The sequence below is a fragment of the Muscardinus avellanarius genome, assembly GCF_963383645.1.
Source record: "Muscardinus avellanarius genome assembly, chromosome: 5".
In the NCBI taxonomy this organism is placed as follows: Eukaryota; Metazoa; Chordata; class Mammalia; order Rodentia; family Gliridae; genus Muscardinus; species Muscardinus avellanarius.
The window spans coordinates 79718993-79736866 of record NC_137790.1 but is presented as its reverse complement, the minus strand read 5'-3'; the positions used below and the strand labels follow the sequence as shown (position 1 = coordinate 79736866).

General features: G+C 34.9%; 1 protein-coding gene across 8 annotated transcripts in view; it reads left to right on the top strand.

The window, feature by feature from the left end:
• Positions 1-17874, top strand: part of OPA1 (OPA1 mitochondrial dynamin like GTPase) — a gene marked incomplete at both ends in the record, with an annotated part of 97072 nt that overhangs the window by 2296 nt on the left and 76902 nt on the right. For 2 of the 8 annotated variants that reach the window (XM_080695625.1, XM_080695622.1), the window contains 5 exons: positions 5519-5837; positions 6474-6570; positions 8477-8584; positions 9057-9110; positions 9993-10060. In XM_080695625.1, the coding sequence (XP_080551751.1) occupies positions 5519-5837; positions 6474-6570; positions 8477-8584; positions 9057-9110; positions 9993-10060 (646 nt within the window). The remainder of the gene's footprint in view (positions 1-5518; positions 5838-6473; positions 6571-8476; positions 8585-9056; positions 9111-9992; positions 10061-17874) is intronic. The other 6 variants (XM_080695628.1, XM_080695624.1, XM_080695627.1 and 3 more) reach the window with 3 other exon arrangements.

The following is a 17874-nucleotide window of genomic DNA, read 5'->3' as shown; positions in this document are numbered from 1 at the left end:
GTACTGGGAATGGAACCCAGGGTTACTCTACCTCCGAGCTACATTCCCAGTCCTATTTTTTATTCTTTATTTTGAAACAGGATCTCACTGAGTTGCAACGAACCTCACTAAGTAGCTAAGGCTGTCCGCGAACCATGGTCCTCCTGTCTCAGCCTCCCAAATGCTAGGATTACAAGCGTGTGCCACCACTCCTGGCTTCATTCTTTATTCTGAAAACAAGGTCTTGTTAAGTTGCAGAGGCTGGAATTTGCTTAACTCTTGTTAAGTAGCTGAGGCTGGCTGTGAACCTGCTATCCTTCTCTCTCAGCCTCCAAAGTACTGGGATTACAAGCATTTACCACCATGTCCTGCTCACACATTTTTATACTTACGTTTATTTATGTCTGTAGTAATTAATTATTTACATTATAAGTCTACCCTAACACAGACTTAACAGTATATAAAAAAAATACTCTACCCAGAAGCTTTGGTATTTTCTTTTGTGAATCCAAGTGGATCATTTTGTGCACCCCAAGGATGCATTTCACTCCCATCCTACTACATTCTTTGAATACCACTTCTTTGCATCACTTTTCTTTTATGTTTTTCACAGTTTTTCTTTATTCTGCATTCTAGACTACCTCCTCAATTTATTTTCTGGTATTGCTGTTGATTTTTTTTTAATATATTGGACATTGAAACTTTAATTTCAATGAATTGCTTTTTAGCCTTTATTAAACTCATTTTTAACTCTTAAATATACTTAATCCTATAGACTTTTTTATTGTTCTTTGCTATTTTAATAACAACATGCTCTTATTTATCATCTGCAGTATTTTTCAATCCTTCTGAAAATAAAAAAATTACATATCTGTGGGTTTTTTAGGACTAATAATGTTTATTTTCGTCCTCATCTTAAGCATCCCAGGCTTTTTTGGATTTTGTTTAAATGTGAAAGGGCTGCTTGAGCCCTGCACTGTTTTAGGTATGTGATACATCAACTAACAAGCATCATCTTAGGGCTTTTAGAGATAGGGCAGGTCATCTAAGCTTGTTACAAATGCCAGGCGTGGTGGCGCATGCTTGTAATCCCTGTGCTTGGGAGGTGGAGACAGGAGGATCACGCAGGTTCATATGCAGGTTCGAAGCCAGCCACACTGGCTTAAGAGACCCTGTTTCCAAATAAAAAGTATAAAAAATAGCTGGGCATGGTGGCGCACACTTGTAATCCCAGCGCTTAGGAGGCAGAGACAGGAGGATCGCGCAGGTTCGAAGCCAGCCGCGCACGCTGGCTTAGGAGACCCTGTTTCCAAATACAAAAGTATAAAATATATGTCTGGGAGTGTAGCCCGGAGGTAGAAGGGTTTCCAGGAACCCCAGTACCACCAAAAAAAACAAACAAACAAAAAAAGGGCAACAAAAACAAAAAAACAAATGCCAGTGTTGTTGGAGGCTTACTCTGTGAAGGCCCCCTCCAACACACACATGTGGCATGCTTTCCCTGACAGGTTGCTCAGCCTCTGGACTGTTGGGCAACATTTGGCTGGATTGGAATGGGTTGGAATGTGACCCAAACACTGTTTCCTCAGATGATGCTTTAGTAAATCTCTGTGACTCCTCTTTTCACTTTTTCACCTGTATCCCAAGAGGACCTTTTTGTAAGTTAAAAAAAAAAAAAAAAAATCGTCCTCCTGTATGAGCATTTATCTTTTGAATTGGAAGCTTGAGAAATAATTCTTGAGAATGTCTTTCCAAGTACTATGCTTTGCTTTAAGTCAGTTATCTTTTTCAGAGGACTAATTGAAGAATATTTTGCTTGTAATTACTGACCTGAAATACTGGAATATCTTTTACCTGCCCCTGGCTCACACCCATGGTTATTGCTACCACCATTGTGGATAAGAATTTTAGGGGTTTGGAAGTGAAAGCAGGAGAAAATAATGAAAAGCTATACCTCCTAGAAATGAACTCAGTCCTAGAGTTCATCTCATTGGATATATATTCAGATTGTTTTCTTAAAAAATGCAGGTAACTCTTTGAGGGCTAACATGCTATTTATTCATTCATACATTAATTGAGTTTAGTACAAATTTATGTTGAAATGACATTACTCAGCATTTACTCTGTGTTAGCTTTTGCTAGGTATGTTAACCTGTTATTGTAGTTTGATTCTTAAAAGGACCTATGTTCATCAACAAATTTTCTTTGAGTGTTGATCATTTGTGAAGCATTGCAAACTATAGAAATACAATGGCAAGCAGGCCCTTGGCCTTATAATTTTAGTTTGCTAGTAGAAGTTAATATTAATCCAATAACTATATCATTAAATAATAATTTTATGAGCACTATAAAGAAAAAGTACACAGGGCCAGGAGCTGTGTAGCAAGGGAACTGTATTATAGTGAAGGTCCAGGGACAAGAGAGAATCTTGCAGGTGAAACTGATGGTAAGCAGTAGCAGCAGTTAAGTAGGCAGTGTTCTCATGGCTTGAGGTAAGAAGAAATGTTTTACAACTGAAGAAGTATAGAAAATTAGTGTGGGTGAAGCTTGGAGGCACATTGGAAAGATGGGACCACACTGGGTAGGACTTTAGTGACCAGGAGTTTGGATTTTATTCTAAGTACAGGGGAGCAATTTAAGATATGGATGCAGGTGAATGACTGATCAGATTTGTATTCAGAAGAATGTTTTTGGTAATGGACAGGATGGGGGTATATAAAAAATGATCTCCAACAGAAATGTTGGCTTATTTAACTGAATAATCTCTTATGCCATTTACTGTGACAGGGACTACTGCAGAAGATCAGTATTGTGGGGTGAGGGTCTTAGTTTTGGACTTTGAGGTAACTTTTTAATATATGTGATGATGTTGAGTAGGCATTGGACACAGGGTGTGGAACTTAGCTGTTTTGTGCTAGACTGAAAATTTGAGAAACTTGAGTATGTGGTTGGCAACTGAAGTGGGTATAAATAAGATTGCCTCGGGAGAATAAAATGAGAAATAGCTTGGACCTGAGTCTTAATGATCTCCCCACATTTTAAAAGGTAGTTGAGAAGGAGGAGATTGAAAAGAAATGGCCAGTAGGGATAAAACTAGAGGCTCCCAAGGGAAGATGATGGTCCAACTATAAGGAGGTGTGTCAGCAATGTCAGACATTGCTAAAAACCTTATTTTAAAACAGGCAGGGAGAGAGAAAGAGAATACCAAATAAAGATTTGCCTTTAGTGAGAAGGAGCCCTTGCTATAATCTTATGTGGAATAGAAGAGGTTGGGTGTAGATGCAGTAGGTACAGTCAAAATAAGGTCATCTTTTACTCTCTTCCTGATCTTGTGTGGTATTTTTGTTGTTGTTTTTTGTTGTTTGTGATTTTTTTTTTTTAAGTATTGGGGATGAAACCCAGGACCACACTGCCACTGAGCTAAATCCTCATCCCGATCCCTCTGTCCCCATTGACAGCCTTTTTGTAGCTTGAGACAGATCTTGCTAAATTGCCTAGGCTGGCCATAAATTTGTGATCCTTATCATCCTTCCTCAGCTTCCAGGTCTTTGGGATTATTGGCTTGCACCTCTGTGTCTGACCCTTTCTGAAGTACTTTTACCTAACATTCCTTATAATATGCTAATATGCTCTTTAATTTACTGTGTAGTCTAATTCTGTTCAGAAACTTTCAGTGATTCCTTGTTGCTCACAAAATAAAGTCCAAACTTCCTGATACTTAGTAGCACCACAGTTTTTTCTTAGACCACCTCTTCAATTTTACTGCCCCCTGTGAACTTCCTGTGCCAGCTCTTTGAATCTCTTTAATTGTTTCATTTCTGTTCCCTTTTTCCTGTCTTGTTTTACTTTCCATGTAACTCTTAAGTTCTAATTTTTCCGAGTTTTCACTAATGATGCTACTAAGGACACTAGCTTTCCTTTGAACTCTGTACTACTTAACTATCTCTGCTGTTCCTTTGATTTGGAAGGATTTGTTTTGTTATTAACTTTTATATGTATATGATTGTTGGAGTCAAGGCAATTTAAAGTTGAGATTTTGCTTTTATATAGAGTCTGAGACCAAAAAGTTTAATCTCAGTTAATAAAAAAGACAGGAACTTTACTTTTTATTTGGTGGAAATGATTTATCTTGAGATAGGGTTTCAAAAAAGTACAGAATGGTTACTGACTTTTAAAAAGAGGGTAAATGTTTTTATGACCAGAAGTAACATTCACATGTAGAATTACAAATGAGCGGTGTGCCCAATCTAGCAATGTTTATTTTTCTCCTACTATTGAATGCTAGTTTTCTCAGGTTTCCTGAGTTGGAAGTTCCCATAGAGACCTGAGTCTCTGTGTTGTCCTGAGGGTCCCAGGGAAGATTGCAGGTACCCCAGCATGTCACCACAGTCTCCTGCTCAGAGCCACACCTGCCTGTGCATCTCCTACTTCCCACAGTTGTGCCCACTCGTGTTTCCTGTGGAAAGCATGTGGGCTTTACCAAACCTAGCTTCAATCCCCTTTCCACTATTTACCAGTCACTCTTATCTTTAAGCGAGACACAGTTTTTAAAAAAGAGATTTATAAAAGAAGTTGTATACCTTACTGTTTTTTGGTTTGTTTCCCCCCCCCCCCACAGTTACCCTGCAGTAACACTTGTAAAAACATCTGGCATAATGTCTGGCACTTCCTAGGAACCTAAGAAATAGCCCTTTCCTCCCACTGTCCTTTACAACATTGTTCCTCAATTTCTTAAGTTTTCAGCCCTGTGCAATTAAATAACTATTTTGAACTACTTAGAATTAGGATTGGCTAATAGTAGGCAACTCTGAATGTGTGTTAAAATCAGGCATATGGTCCTGTTGCTAAAAAAGAAAAAAAGGGAAAATAGGGTAGAACTCAGTTAGCTTGTGCATTTAGATTAAAATCTTTCGGGGGCCTATTTTTGTTATTCCTTTCATTTTTCTAGGAGCTAGGAATCTGAGGTGGAACTAATTAATTTTCTTAATTTTTATCGCTGGACTATTTTAGGATAGGAAGACATAGATGAGGGAGCAAAGAATAATTGTTTTCAAATCTGCTTGAAAACAAAAATTCACGTGTACTTCTTTTTTCAAATTTACTTTCAGTGGATAGAAGTTCATAAAACAAGTACCTACCTTCCTTTTCTTGGGTTAAATTCCTTGGACTAGTATCTTAGCTCACTTAGAGTAAATCAATGCAGTGTCGGGAGTTTCCCTGCCTGGGTTTGAATTCTACTTTTATTCCCTGTGTCTGTGTAAACTTGGGCAATGTGTTATGTCTTTGTGCTACATTTTTCTTATCTGTAAAATGGGGATAATACAAGTACTTTTGCTATAGGATTATTAGCAGGCTTGAATGAGAGCACATGCTGCAGCAGAGCTTGGCACATAGCAAATGGTTAGTAAATGTAGTTGTGTGACAAAGGTAGCTAGTGCATATGCATGTCTGTTTTTCCTTTAGAATATTGCTCTTTTATGTCATTTCCTATGCATTATTTCCATGTCTAACCTTTCTCCCATACTCATTTTTCTTTTAGTGAAGTCTGCCAATCCTTGGTGAAACATAGCTCAGGAATAAGAGGAAGCTTACCACTCCAGAAGCTGCATCTGGTTTCAAGAAGTATCCATCGTTCACATCATCCCATCTTAAAGCCTCAAAGACCCCAATTAAGGACATCATTTCAACAGTTCTCTTCTTTAACAAACCCTCCTTTACATAAACTAAAACTTTCTCCAGTTAAATATGGCTACCAGCCCCGCAGAAATTTTTGGCCTGCACGATTAGCTGCAAGGCTCTTAAAGCTTCGATATCTCCTACTGGGATCTGCTGTTGGAGGTGGCTACACAGCTAAAAAGGTGAGTTTACCTTTGCTTCTAGTTGTCTATTTATTCCAGCATGATTATTTTGAATTTTTGTAGCAGAAGTCATTTTTTATGTGGTAAAACATAATCGATGATTAAACATTTACTGTATTTTACTATGTGTAGTAGGTTGTTGTAGATGATGCTAACAAGAAAATGCATTCTGCACCTTACTTAGTTAGAATTACAGGAACTAAAATGGCTTAGAGGAAGATGACCTGGGATGTGAGTGGAGACAACTAGGTTTGGTTTTGAGCTTTGCCATTTAGCGCAGATGGCAAAGTTAGGTTGCGTGTTCACACGTCCACTTCTTAGCAACTCTGGGACCAAAGGCAAGACATCATGTCCTTCGGTGTCTCTTTCTTCTGCTCCATAGTATTGTTTAATGCCAGCTTGAAATAGAAGTATATTTTTAATTTTTATATTTCTCATATTTGGTAGAATAATAAGCATTTCATGTGTTTTCCTACTAATTTGTTTTTTGGAGAGCTAAGGCAAATTAAATTTCTTTAAAGTATTATACTTGATACATCACTCTTGTTAGATTAATGTGTTTTAATTAAAATGTTTTTCATTATGTTTTTACATGGCATTTAAAGCATTTGATTAACATACTTTTTTATCTTTTAGACTTTTGATCAGTGGAAAGATATGATACCAGACCTTAGCGATTATAAATGGATTGTGCCTGACATTGTATGGGAAATTGATGATTATATCGATTTTGGTTTGTATCAACACTAAAATATTTTTAAGAGTCATTTCTTTAATAAAGAGAAATTGTTCTATTGAGATAGCTTCTTAATGGTTGAATCTAATATGTAGTAGTTTTATTTTTATTTATTTTTTGATGGTACTGGGAATGGAACCCAGGGGCCTTCTACCTCCGGGCTACACTCCCAGACCTATTTTATATTTATTTGGAAACAGGGTCTCTTAAACCAGCTGAGGCTTGCTTTGAACCTGTGCGATCCTCCTGTCTCAGCCTCCCAAGCGCTGGGATTATAAGCGTGCGCCACCACGCCCGGCTCATAGTTTTATTTTAATAATAAAAATAATAGTTTACCCAGGTATGGTGACACATGCTTGTAATCGCAGTACTTGAGAGGATGAGACAGGAGGGCTGCAGATTTGAGGTCAGTCTCAGCTACTTAGTGAGGTTCTTTGAAACTTAATGAGACCCTGTTTCAAAATAAAAAATAAAAGCCAGGTGTGGTGCCATACACTTATAATCCCAGCATTTGGGAGGCTGAGACAGGAGGATCGCAGTTCGAGGACAGCCTCAGCTACTACTTAGTGAGGTCCTTTGCAACTCAGTGAGACCTTGTTTCAAAATAAAGAATAAAAAATAGGGCTGGGGGTGCAGCTCGGAGGTAGAATGTCCCTGGATTCCATCCTCAGTACCGCAAAAAAGAAAGGAAGGAAGGAAGGAAGGACGGACAGTGTAGTTTGAAGGTAGAAAGCCCCTGGGTTTAATCCCCAGTGCTTCAAAAAAAAAAAGTAATGGATTATTAAAGAAATTATATGAGAAAATATGTTAATAGCCCATCATTTTAACATAGCTGCCACCATCCTCATGAACATTTTATTTTAATTGTACTTATTATTTGCATGTGGTTAATGGTTTAGTTTCCTTTTTAAAAACTGTGCAGGCATGAGACATTCACTATGGTATCTTGTCTTTTGTTACCTTACACATCTTGTCAGCATTTCCATGCTGCCACATAACTTTTCTAAATATCATTTTCAAATTTGTATAATGTTGCCTGGAACACATGTGTCATGATCCACCTAACAGCTCTTTTTGATAGGATACTTTGGTTACTTCTACATTTGTTAGCCAAGTAAAAATCTGTTAGTATTATTCAGAGTGAATTTTTTACTTATATACTCTCCCTCCCTTTTTTAATAAGTAGATGAAAAAAATTTAATAGCTAATTGCCAGTAACTCATGGTGATCTTTTTAAAAAATTTTAATTATTTTCCACAGACCTTTGTTTTAAACATTTCTTATCTTAGGTATATACATAGATGGAATTAATCTCTGTAAGCACTTATTCACAGCACTTCTTAAAGATGAAATTGTTTTATGTCAAAAAAATTTCTTTGGGAAAGGCATACTTCTAAACTGTTTTTCTAATATTCATGAGGCATACTTTTTTTTTTTTTTTTTTTTTTGGTGGTACTGGGGGTGGAACCCAGACGCCTTCTACCTCTGGGCTATACTCCCAGACCTATTTTATATTTTTATTTGAAAACAGGGTCTCACTAAGTTGCCAAGAGCCTCACTAAGTAGCTGAGGCTGGCTTCAAACCTGTGTGATCCTCCTGTCTCAGCCTCCCAAGCGCGGGTATTACAAGTGTGCGTCACCATGCCCGGCTATGACGCATACTTTTCAACTTAATGCATTGGCCAGAACTGCAGTATAGAGGCTGAGAACCTGGATTCTGAAACTAGACTGCCTGAACTTGAACCCTGGCTCCAGGTTGTCATCTGCAAATACGGCTGACAGTAGTAGCTTTTCATAGGGTTGCCTTGAGGATTAAACAAATTAATACTTTTATAGCCGTTAGATTCATATCTGGCGCCTATATTTGAGACTCTATATGACTATGTGTTTTGGTCTTCTCCAGAAAAAATTAGAAAAGCCCTTCCTAATTCAGAAGACCTTGCAAAGTTAGCACCAGACTTTGACAAGATTGTTGAAAGCCTCCACTTATTGAAAGACTTTTTTACCACAGGTAAGGAAAGACCTGTTTGACTTAAAGACTTAGTTACCACAGAGGGAAAATATATAGATGTATTTGTTTATTCTCATCTTTTAAATTAAAACATTTAGTACAAATGAAAAACAAGTTTTCTTAAAAAAAGATAAACAGGAAGTTTTTTTGCACATTGGTTTTTATCTTTGTCTTGCCCAGGAATGTGAAAATGTATATGGAAATTTATGCTGGGCTTTTAGAGAGTGAGAAAAACCGTATCATTTATTCTTGACAAGTAGATGAGACTTCCTATGTATTTGCTTTTCATATGGTGATTTTAAAACAAAATTTAATTATAATAGGCCATAATGAATAGAATTTCTAAGGTTGACCCTGGCATATTGCCCATTACTACCCTAGTGTGATATAAATCTTGAAATCTCAGGCATCTTTGTTTTCTCATTCCTATTAAATTTAAAATTTTTATTTCCCTTCTGCTGATTTTTCACAGGTCACAAATTGGTTAGTGAAGTCATAGAAGCTTCTGACCTACTTCTCTTGTTAGGTGTGTAAACAGACATTTTTGCTGACCTTAACATGCCTTTTAAATGCTTCTAATAAACTACTTGCAAATTAAGTTGCAGACCAAAATTTACAGTGGTGCTTATGCTGAATTTTCAAACCCCAGAACTATATTAAGCAAACTCATTATCCTTTAGGTGGAAAGAATAAAAGTTATTTTACAATAAAACTAAAATTCCTAAATATGCATATATTAAAGCTATGACAAGAAAATTTGCTTAGCCAAAATATTTTCCTGAAATCTAATTATTTTTATAATTGAAATGAAAAGTAATTTTAGTTTGTCTCATCTGCCCTGTCATGGTTGACACTTTCAACTTAACTTGTATTATATACATGGTCTGATGGCATGGGTATTTGACTGAACTGTAAGTACTTTCATGTAAACTAATCTTTACCAGACCTTTTCTATTGCAATTTTTACTTTTATATTTATATTTTTAAAAATAGGTTAAAGTCATGTGCTGTGAGTTTTAAAAGTTTTCTACATAGATTACCAGTAATGTTTCTTAAAATAAAAATAAATGTGATTTGAGCTGGGCGTGATGGTGCACGCTTGTAATCTCAGTACTTGGGAGGCTGAGACAGGAGTATCACAGTTCGCAGCCAGCCTCAACTGCTTAGTGAGGCCCTCTGCAACTTAGTGAGACCCTGTTTCAAAATAAAGAATAAAATAGGGCTGGATGTGTAGCTTGGAGGTAGAATGCCACTGGGTTCAACCCCTAGTGTCACAAAATAAATATATATGTACACAATAAATAAATAAGTGTGATTTGATGTTTTGAACCCAAGCTGCTCTAAAATCCATTTACTTTTCAATTGATTAGATATAATTTGGAATTTAATTTGCATGTTTATCTTTAAGGTTCACCTGGAGAAACATCCTTTAGAGCAACAGATCATGGATCTGAAAGTGACAAGCATTATAGGAAGGTAAAACAGAATTTTTCTTTTAGGTAATCTTGAAAGACTTAAATTTTTTTTATTTTTAATCTTTTTGGAAAATTTGAAAATGGTAACATGATTGTGGAATAACCAATGTAGAAAAATAAGCAGTACTCAGTGCTTCACAGAATTTAAGATATTCATGTGTATTGTGAATCTAAGAGGATTTCTAAAACAAGTCAATAAATCCAGGCGTTCTGGATTTATTTACTAACAAAACCCTCTTTCCTATGAAACATCTTCTTGGGACTAGGTTTTACATAGGGAAAAATGTTAAAGTAGGAAGTAACATTATTAGAGTCCACAAATTATGTATGGAACTACTTAGGGTATTTTGATTTTAGTACATCTGCATTAACAAAATCCATATTAAGGTTAAACAACTGCTTATGAAAGAGATATGCTAAAACGAGAATAACATGCAATTACTCTGTATTTATAATCATATGTTTATGTGATGTTTTCTTAGTCTTTACCTTCTTCGTGCTTTTGAAATTGGTAGAAAAACTGATTACATAAAGTTTTTTAAAATTAATGTCTAGATAAATAATTTATGAAAAATGTTACAGCATTTTAAAATTAAATATGAAATGTGTCCTTTTATATTGATTTTAATATATCATAAGAAATAATTTTATGTTTATTTGAGGAGGAAGAGGCAAAACATTCCTTTGCATAAGTTTCTATCTCTTTCTCTGTCCTTCAACTTTGACCTTTTTACATGATATTCCAAATTTTAATTATATATTGAAACAGTTTTCCTTTCACGGTTTATCTTTTAGAGGAAATATATTTCAAAATATGTGTTTGTGTATATTTGCCTTCTAACTTGATCTTTTTTGATACACTTTGTGCTTACGTGTTACTGAGCATTCTTTACTACTTATGAAATTGAGGGAGGTATAGAAATTAGCTAACATGTGCAGCTTATTTTGAATCAAGGCCTTGGTCCTTAAGGCAGGTAAACTGTGCAGAGATGAGATAATCCGACTGGGGAGAAGAAGCCTTTGTTACTGGATAATAGTGTGGCTCTTTGAGTGTCAGTGTTTCTTTTTGCCTAAATCAGTTAGAGGAGGTGTGCATGTCTGCTTTCTCTCTGATGTGGCTTGGGAACACTTTGGTGAGTGAGGAATTTATTTCAGCCCTTGACTCAGAAAATTCCCTTAAAACTCTCCCAAGGTGGGAAATGAGTAATCAGTAATTGACTGGGAGCTTTGTAGTATAGATGATGCAAGAGAATATATCCTTAGGGTTTTAATTATATTTGCAGATCTTATTTTATACAGTTGATATGAAAGTAAATTTATTACTTTATGATTTAATTACTTCTTTGCTTATTTGACAATAAATGCCCTTGTAGGTTTTTTTAACTTTTTCTTAATTTATGGTGATTATTTTGCCTAATAAAAACTCGCCACTTGTTTTTTTCAATTATTTGTGCACACTGAATCTAGAGTTGTAATTAAATGGCTTTCACTGCATATTAAGTTAAATTATAGTAAATGCTAATTTAAATTTTTACTATGCAGAAAATGTATCTTTGGCCCCAGCTAATGGTTTTACATTCTGTCGATACATAGCACTGTGCTTCTGAGGCTTGACTGTTGCCTGTGATGCTTGAGAATAGTGAGCTACTCAGACAAGATGTAAACAAATTGACCTGATTTTAAAAGACTTCCCTACAAATGGATGATTGCATGTAAACATGCAAGGAGAGACTTTAGAGTAACAGTATCCTTTTTGAAATCATGCAGATATTAAGGGTGTTTTTGGTGGTACTGGGGGAGGAACCCAGGGGCTTTCTACCTCCGGGCTATACTCCCAGACCTATTTTATACTTTATTTGGAAACAGGTCTCACTAAGTTGCTGAGAGCCTCACTAAGTAGCTGAGGCTGGCTTTGAACCTGTGGGATCCTCCTGTCTCAGCTTCTCAAAGCATGTGCCACCATGCCCAGCTAGATATTAAGTTTTAAAATAAAGGGTATAATCAGAAATAGTGAGGTGGCATTCAGAGTTTAGATAATAAACCTTTTTAATTGTTTCAGTCTGGAATCTGAGAACCCCAGATTTAAAATAGTATTTAGTGTTTGAATCAGTCATGCTTAAGTTTAATGATTATCAAATTTTTGATAGTTTCTGGCTAGATTTCTTTTAGAAATATAAAAAATACAAATGAAAAAAAGTTTATTAAGTAGTAGTAATTGAAAAATACTTCTACAACTAGAATTAAAATAAAGATTGGTCCTTTTCGGTTTTTGGAGAGCCTATCTAGAGAAGTCCTAGCAAACAGGAACAGTTAGAATCGTTCAGTGGACTGAAGTGAAAGCAAAGGAGTTGAGGAAAACATGACATCAGACAGAAGGAGCAGCATGATGAACCCATTGCCTGTGGTTCTAGCCTAAGCTCACTAGACTGTCAAGTGTGGGCTAAGTTATAGTAGAGGTCTTCAGAAAGCCAACAGAAAGCATGTATTTCCACGTAATGGTGCACAGGCTACACAGTCATCAAGTTTTTCTGGATTTGTATCCATTTAGTTTGTAGATACTAGCTAGGCCATGTTGATAAAAATTTCTGATGTATCTTTGATTACTAAAACATTGAAAAAATAGTAAAATCACTTTTTCTTAACCTAACTTAGACCTGTTTGTTGAGGTATGCTTGGTATACAATGTCACTTTTTAATAAATGCTTTTTGTTAATCAAAAGTTTTAAAAACTTATATCCACTTGAGGAAAATATTAGAAATAAACCATTAGAGTAAACTGAATAGTATTCTTGAGACCTACAGGACTTGAAACTGTCTTAAGACAATTTGGGAATTGGAGCAATGAGCCTAATTTAGTGAATTCATGGAGTCATTTGACAAGACCACTTAGTGTGTCTTCTCCTTTAGAGTTTATAAAATTAATGTGTACTAGTGAAAGTTTATTTGCTAAATGAGACATCTTGTTACCTGTGCCTTTGCTCTGTCATGTTTCTGTTTGGTCATAAGCATCTCAGAGAAGTAAGGAATGTGGCCATTCTGAAGGTAACAAGCACATTTATGATCTATAGAAAAATATTCAAAGGACTTTTTAAAGGTCTAAATCATGAAAAGTAATACTGTTATTTTCAATGTAATTATGCTTACCCAATATGTTACTCTAATTCTTATTTGTATGATTTTTGTTATATCTCCCAGCCGAAATACATCTCTTCCTTTTTACTTTTATCTGCCTAACTTCCATCCTTAAAGCACAGCTCAGTTGTCACCTTCACCAGGCCTTTCTAATCACTTTAATTCTATTAATTACTCACTTCTCAATGTTTAGAATACTTACAACATGAAATATTGTTTACTTTGGCTTGCATTCTTATTATTTAATGGACTATTTCTGTCAATAAATTACTGTCCTCAGAGCACCTAAGATAGTGCTGAACTCTTAGCAAAATTAGTTGATTGTTCTCACTCACTAGAAGAGAGGCTAATTTATAGTAAATAAATTTGTTTGATGCTAGCAAGGGTGGATTCAAAGATCTTTTGCTCTGACTACCTGTAAATTGTTCTTGGCCTTCAGATTTGGTAACTATTGAGAAGGACAAGGCTGTAGAAGTACTTCATGTATTTGTTACTCTGAATTGGAATATCAGCAATATTGTTTACATAGAGTGCATTTCTGGGATTTCTTGTGCAGCAAACAATGGAGTAGTTGTGACAAAATTTAGTTCTAATAATCAGTACAATGAAGTTACCACAGATTTTGGAAATTCTTAAGTTTTCTGATCTACTTGTTTAGAATTTCAAGCTACTTGTATATTGAAGTGTAGTAGATGGGAAGCTGAGGGATCAGAGAAAGATAAGCAGGTACTGTCTCCATGAAGAAAGGTGGCATAGCAAAACAGCCAGCCTTAATTATCTCATGATAAGAGCATATCACACTTGTATGTCATTCAAAAAACAGTAAATATTTTTATATAATCTGTATATATCACTATTTTATGTAACTATTTGGAATAAGGGGATTTAAAAGAAATTTTAATGCTGATAGTTATTGGTAATGACTTTTGTTCATCTCTCAAAATCATAAGTAGAAGTTGTCCAAATAAAGCTGGGCATGGTGGCGCACGCTTGTAATCCCAGCATTTGGGAGGCTGAGACTGGAAGATCGCGGTTAGCAGATAGCCTCAGCTACTTAGTGAGGCCCTCCACAACTTAGTGAGACCCTGTTTCAAAATAAAGAATAAAAAATAGGGCAGAGGATACAGCTCGGAGGTCAAATGCCCCTGGGTTCCATCCCCAAACCCGCAAAAAAAAAAAAAAAAAAAAAAAATCACCGGGTGTGGTGGCACATGCTTGTAAATCCCCAGGCTTGGGAGGCGGAGACAGGAGGATCGCACAGGTTCAAAGCAAGCCTCGCTGGCTTAAGAGACCCTGTTTCCAAATAAAAATATAACAAAAATAGGTGTCTGGGAGTGTAGGCCGGTGGTAGAAGGGTTTCCAGGAACCCCAGTACCACCAAAAAAAAAAAAAAAAAAAAAAGTTGTCTGAATAGTAAGATATTCCTCTTCTGTAAAAGGGGGATCCTTAACTGATAGGTTTGTTGTGAGGGTTGTGTTTCCATTGATAGCGTATTAACAGTATTTGATTAATTTCTTCTCCTCACTTTTCTACGGAGTGTTTAGGAGATTGTGAAAGATGGGAAATGGGTTGATACATAGCTTACAGGTTTAGTTTACAGAATAAGTTAAACTATTAAAATTGGGGGGGTGGTAATTTTATGCTAGAAACTTCAAATGATTATTAGGTAAAATTAGATAGTAATTTGATTCATTCAAGTCAAACACGGGCCAAGCCCTGCTTTTCCTGGTGGCTAAAACACTTCTCATCTGTGTCAGGCCTTAATATAGATGCTAGGTATAAAAATGCACAGAATGCCAAGTGTGGTAGTGTATGTTTGTAGTTTTTGCTACCCATGAAGCTGAGGCAGGAGGATTGCTTGAACCCAAGAGTTCAAGACCACCCTAAGGGAACGTTGAGAGACCCTGACTCAAAACCAAAAAAAAAGCAGGATATGGACCTTTGTTTTGCTACTAAATTTTAAAGTATTATTTAGTAGTATTTTTAAAGTATTCACAGTGAGAGACATAATCTGTTAATCTGTTGAAACTGTTAAAACAGGAATACCATAAAGTAGGTAGTTTATAAATGTGAGAAATTTATTTCTCACAGTTCTGGAAGCTGAGAAACCCAAGATCAAGGAACCAGCAGATTTGCATCTCATGAGGGCTCTGTTCTCATAGGCGGCATATTCTTTCTGTGTGTTCACTTGCTAAAAGGGACTGGATAGCTCTCAGGTCCTCTCATACAGGGCCCTAACCCCAGAGCCTTCCTGACCTCATCACCAACCAAAGCCTTCCTCCCTCATAGGGAAGAGGGGAGACTTCAGTGTAAATTTGGGGAAACAGACATTCAGACCATAGCATAATTATTTCAAGAGTATTTAAAATTTTTCCTACAAAACCCATTAACTTTTAGAGTAGCACAATATTTTTGGTTTGATATTTTGGTGGAGTTATACTAATTTTTTTATCTAATGTAAGGATTTTTTTTAACAGGGAACATTGAAATATAAGATTGAGAATGACCCATAAATGTTTACAGACTATACTATCTGTAATTGTTAATAATTATTTATTGTTATAAAAATTACTATATTTTATATGTAGTATTTTAAGGTGATAATTGGTATGCTGATTCTTGAGAAGAATGTCCAGGCTTGGGGAAAGATTTATCAATAAAACAATAAAAATGTAGTTTGTACATCTGAGATGTATATCTTTCCCAGTAGGTACATATTCATTTCTCCTTCCTGTTGCACATGGTTTTAGATTAGAAGCTGTATAACCTGTCACCTAGTGTTTAGGGTTAGATTTGAAGCCCAAAACTGGGGAAAGATAACCTCCTTAAGATGTAAGTATAGTGTAAAGAGCTTTTTCTATGTCTAATTCTTGTTTTCTCCCTACTTTTTTCAGGAGGTAACAGTTAATTTCACCTATCTTCACATAACAGTACTTCAGTAACAGACTTGGAAGGAAAGTGAGGTGTCATTAGGAAAAAACTTTTTTTGTAATCTGATAGATATTAGAGTATTTATTATACAGTTGTATTTAGATATAAGCAACTTTAGATATAAGCAATGACTTAGGTAAGATATGAATAAAAATGCCTTGCCATTTTATAAATTAGGAATATTAGTGGTATATAAATATAACAGGTACACTACTGTAAAAGCCAACATCTTTAAAGGCAGTTCTTTGAGAACTCTAAATATTTGGATGATCTGAAGAAGTGATGACCAAAATAGTGAGCAAACAAGTAAAAATGTCAGATTACTTTTCTTTCTTAATTAAAAGCAATGTTATAAAAATGATTAAGATTATGGTAATGATGAGGAAAGTAGATGAGATAATTAGTTGGCATTCTTTCTTTGATAGATATGACTGTGACCATAAAACTGATTTATTTAAAAGTTATGTCTTTAAAGATGTCTTTAAAGAAGCTATTTAATGTCAAAACAGCTTATAAAAAGTGAAAGTTCAGGTTTTTATAAACATACTTTGTGCTATTGAACCTGAAAGGAAACATTGAAATTATACTTGTCAATAAATAATCAATAAATTTTATCCTTTGATTTGTATTAAACCAATCAGTTTTATTGTCTAATATTGTTAGTGATCATAGCCTAATGTATTAAAACTAAGAATCAATTAGAAAATTTCAAAATTATATATTATTTATATAATTTTTAAAGTTTTACTATAATACTACTCTGTACTTATCTTCTGGGAAACTTTTATATTTATCTAAGTTTTGGGTTACATAAGAAATTAAGCCTCTGTTGAACCTATAAGTTAAATTTTGAATATAATGTTAGTCAGCATTTTATGAGACTGTAATTTATGTTCTGTAATTATACAGAACAAAATATTTTTGCAAATCATCTAAAATCTTTGAAGCTATTTAAAACTCCTAATTTAAGCTATTTTTTAAGTATTAGCTTTCCTAACTCTTGATTTTTATGACTTAGTAAAAACCGAGACCATTGGGGTTTTTTTAACTTATTATTGTACAAATTAGTTATTCATTGGAACTTTACTCTTTCAGGATTTCTAATGGAGAAAATATTAGATTTGTGACACTGTCAATTCTTGGTTGTCTTTTTCTCTACATTTCTCAGGGTTGATTATATCATAGGCCAGCAACTAAAAATACTGTATAGAAAATGACATGTATTTTAGTATCATGCCACATGTGAATGCATGATAATAAAAATTGTACCAATGTAACATTTCACACTTAAGTGATTAATTTTAGAAATAGAAAATAATTATTTTGGGTATAGGTCCAAACTGGCTTGTTTCATTTTTAATTTTCATAATAACTGTATTTGTCTCTGTATCTAGTTCTTTTATAGTGCTTTTGCTTAATAATTGATACATGCTTAGTTATATTCTCAGAGGCTATTTAATGTCAAAACAGCTTATAAAAAGTGAAAATTCAAACTTGTTTAAATGTTAGTCAAAATAATTTACAAAAAATGATTGTTCAAAGTTATGTGAAATATATGAATTAATGTAAAGCTTTGATTAACTTGATGCCAGAAAATTCAGATTAATAAGGTTTTGAGAGGCTGAATTTTTAACTTAGGAAATTATATTAAGGAAGAAATATTTACTTAAGGATAATAATTTAATAAGTAAATAAGCTATTATGATCCTCTAGTCAGTCCTGTGAGAATTATGGTTAGAAATGAGAAGATTT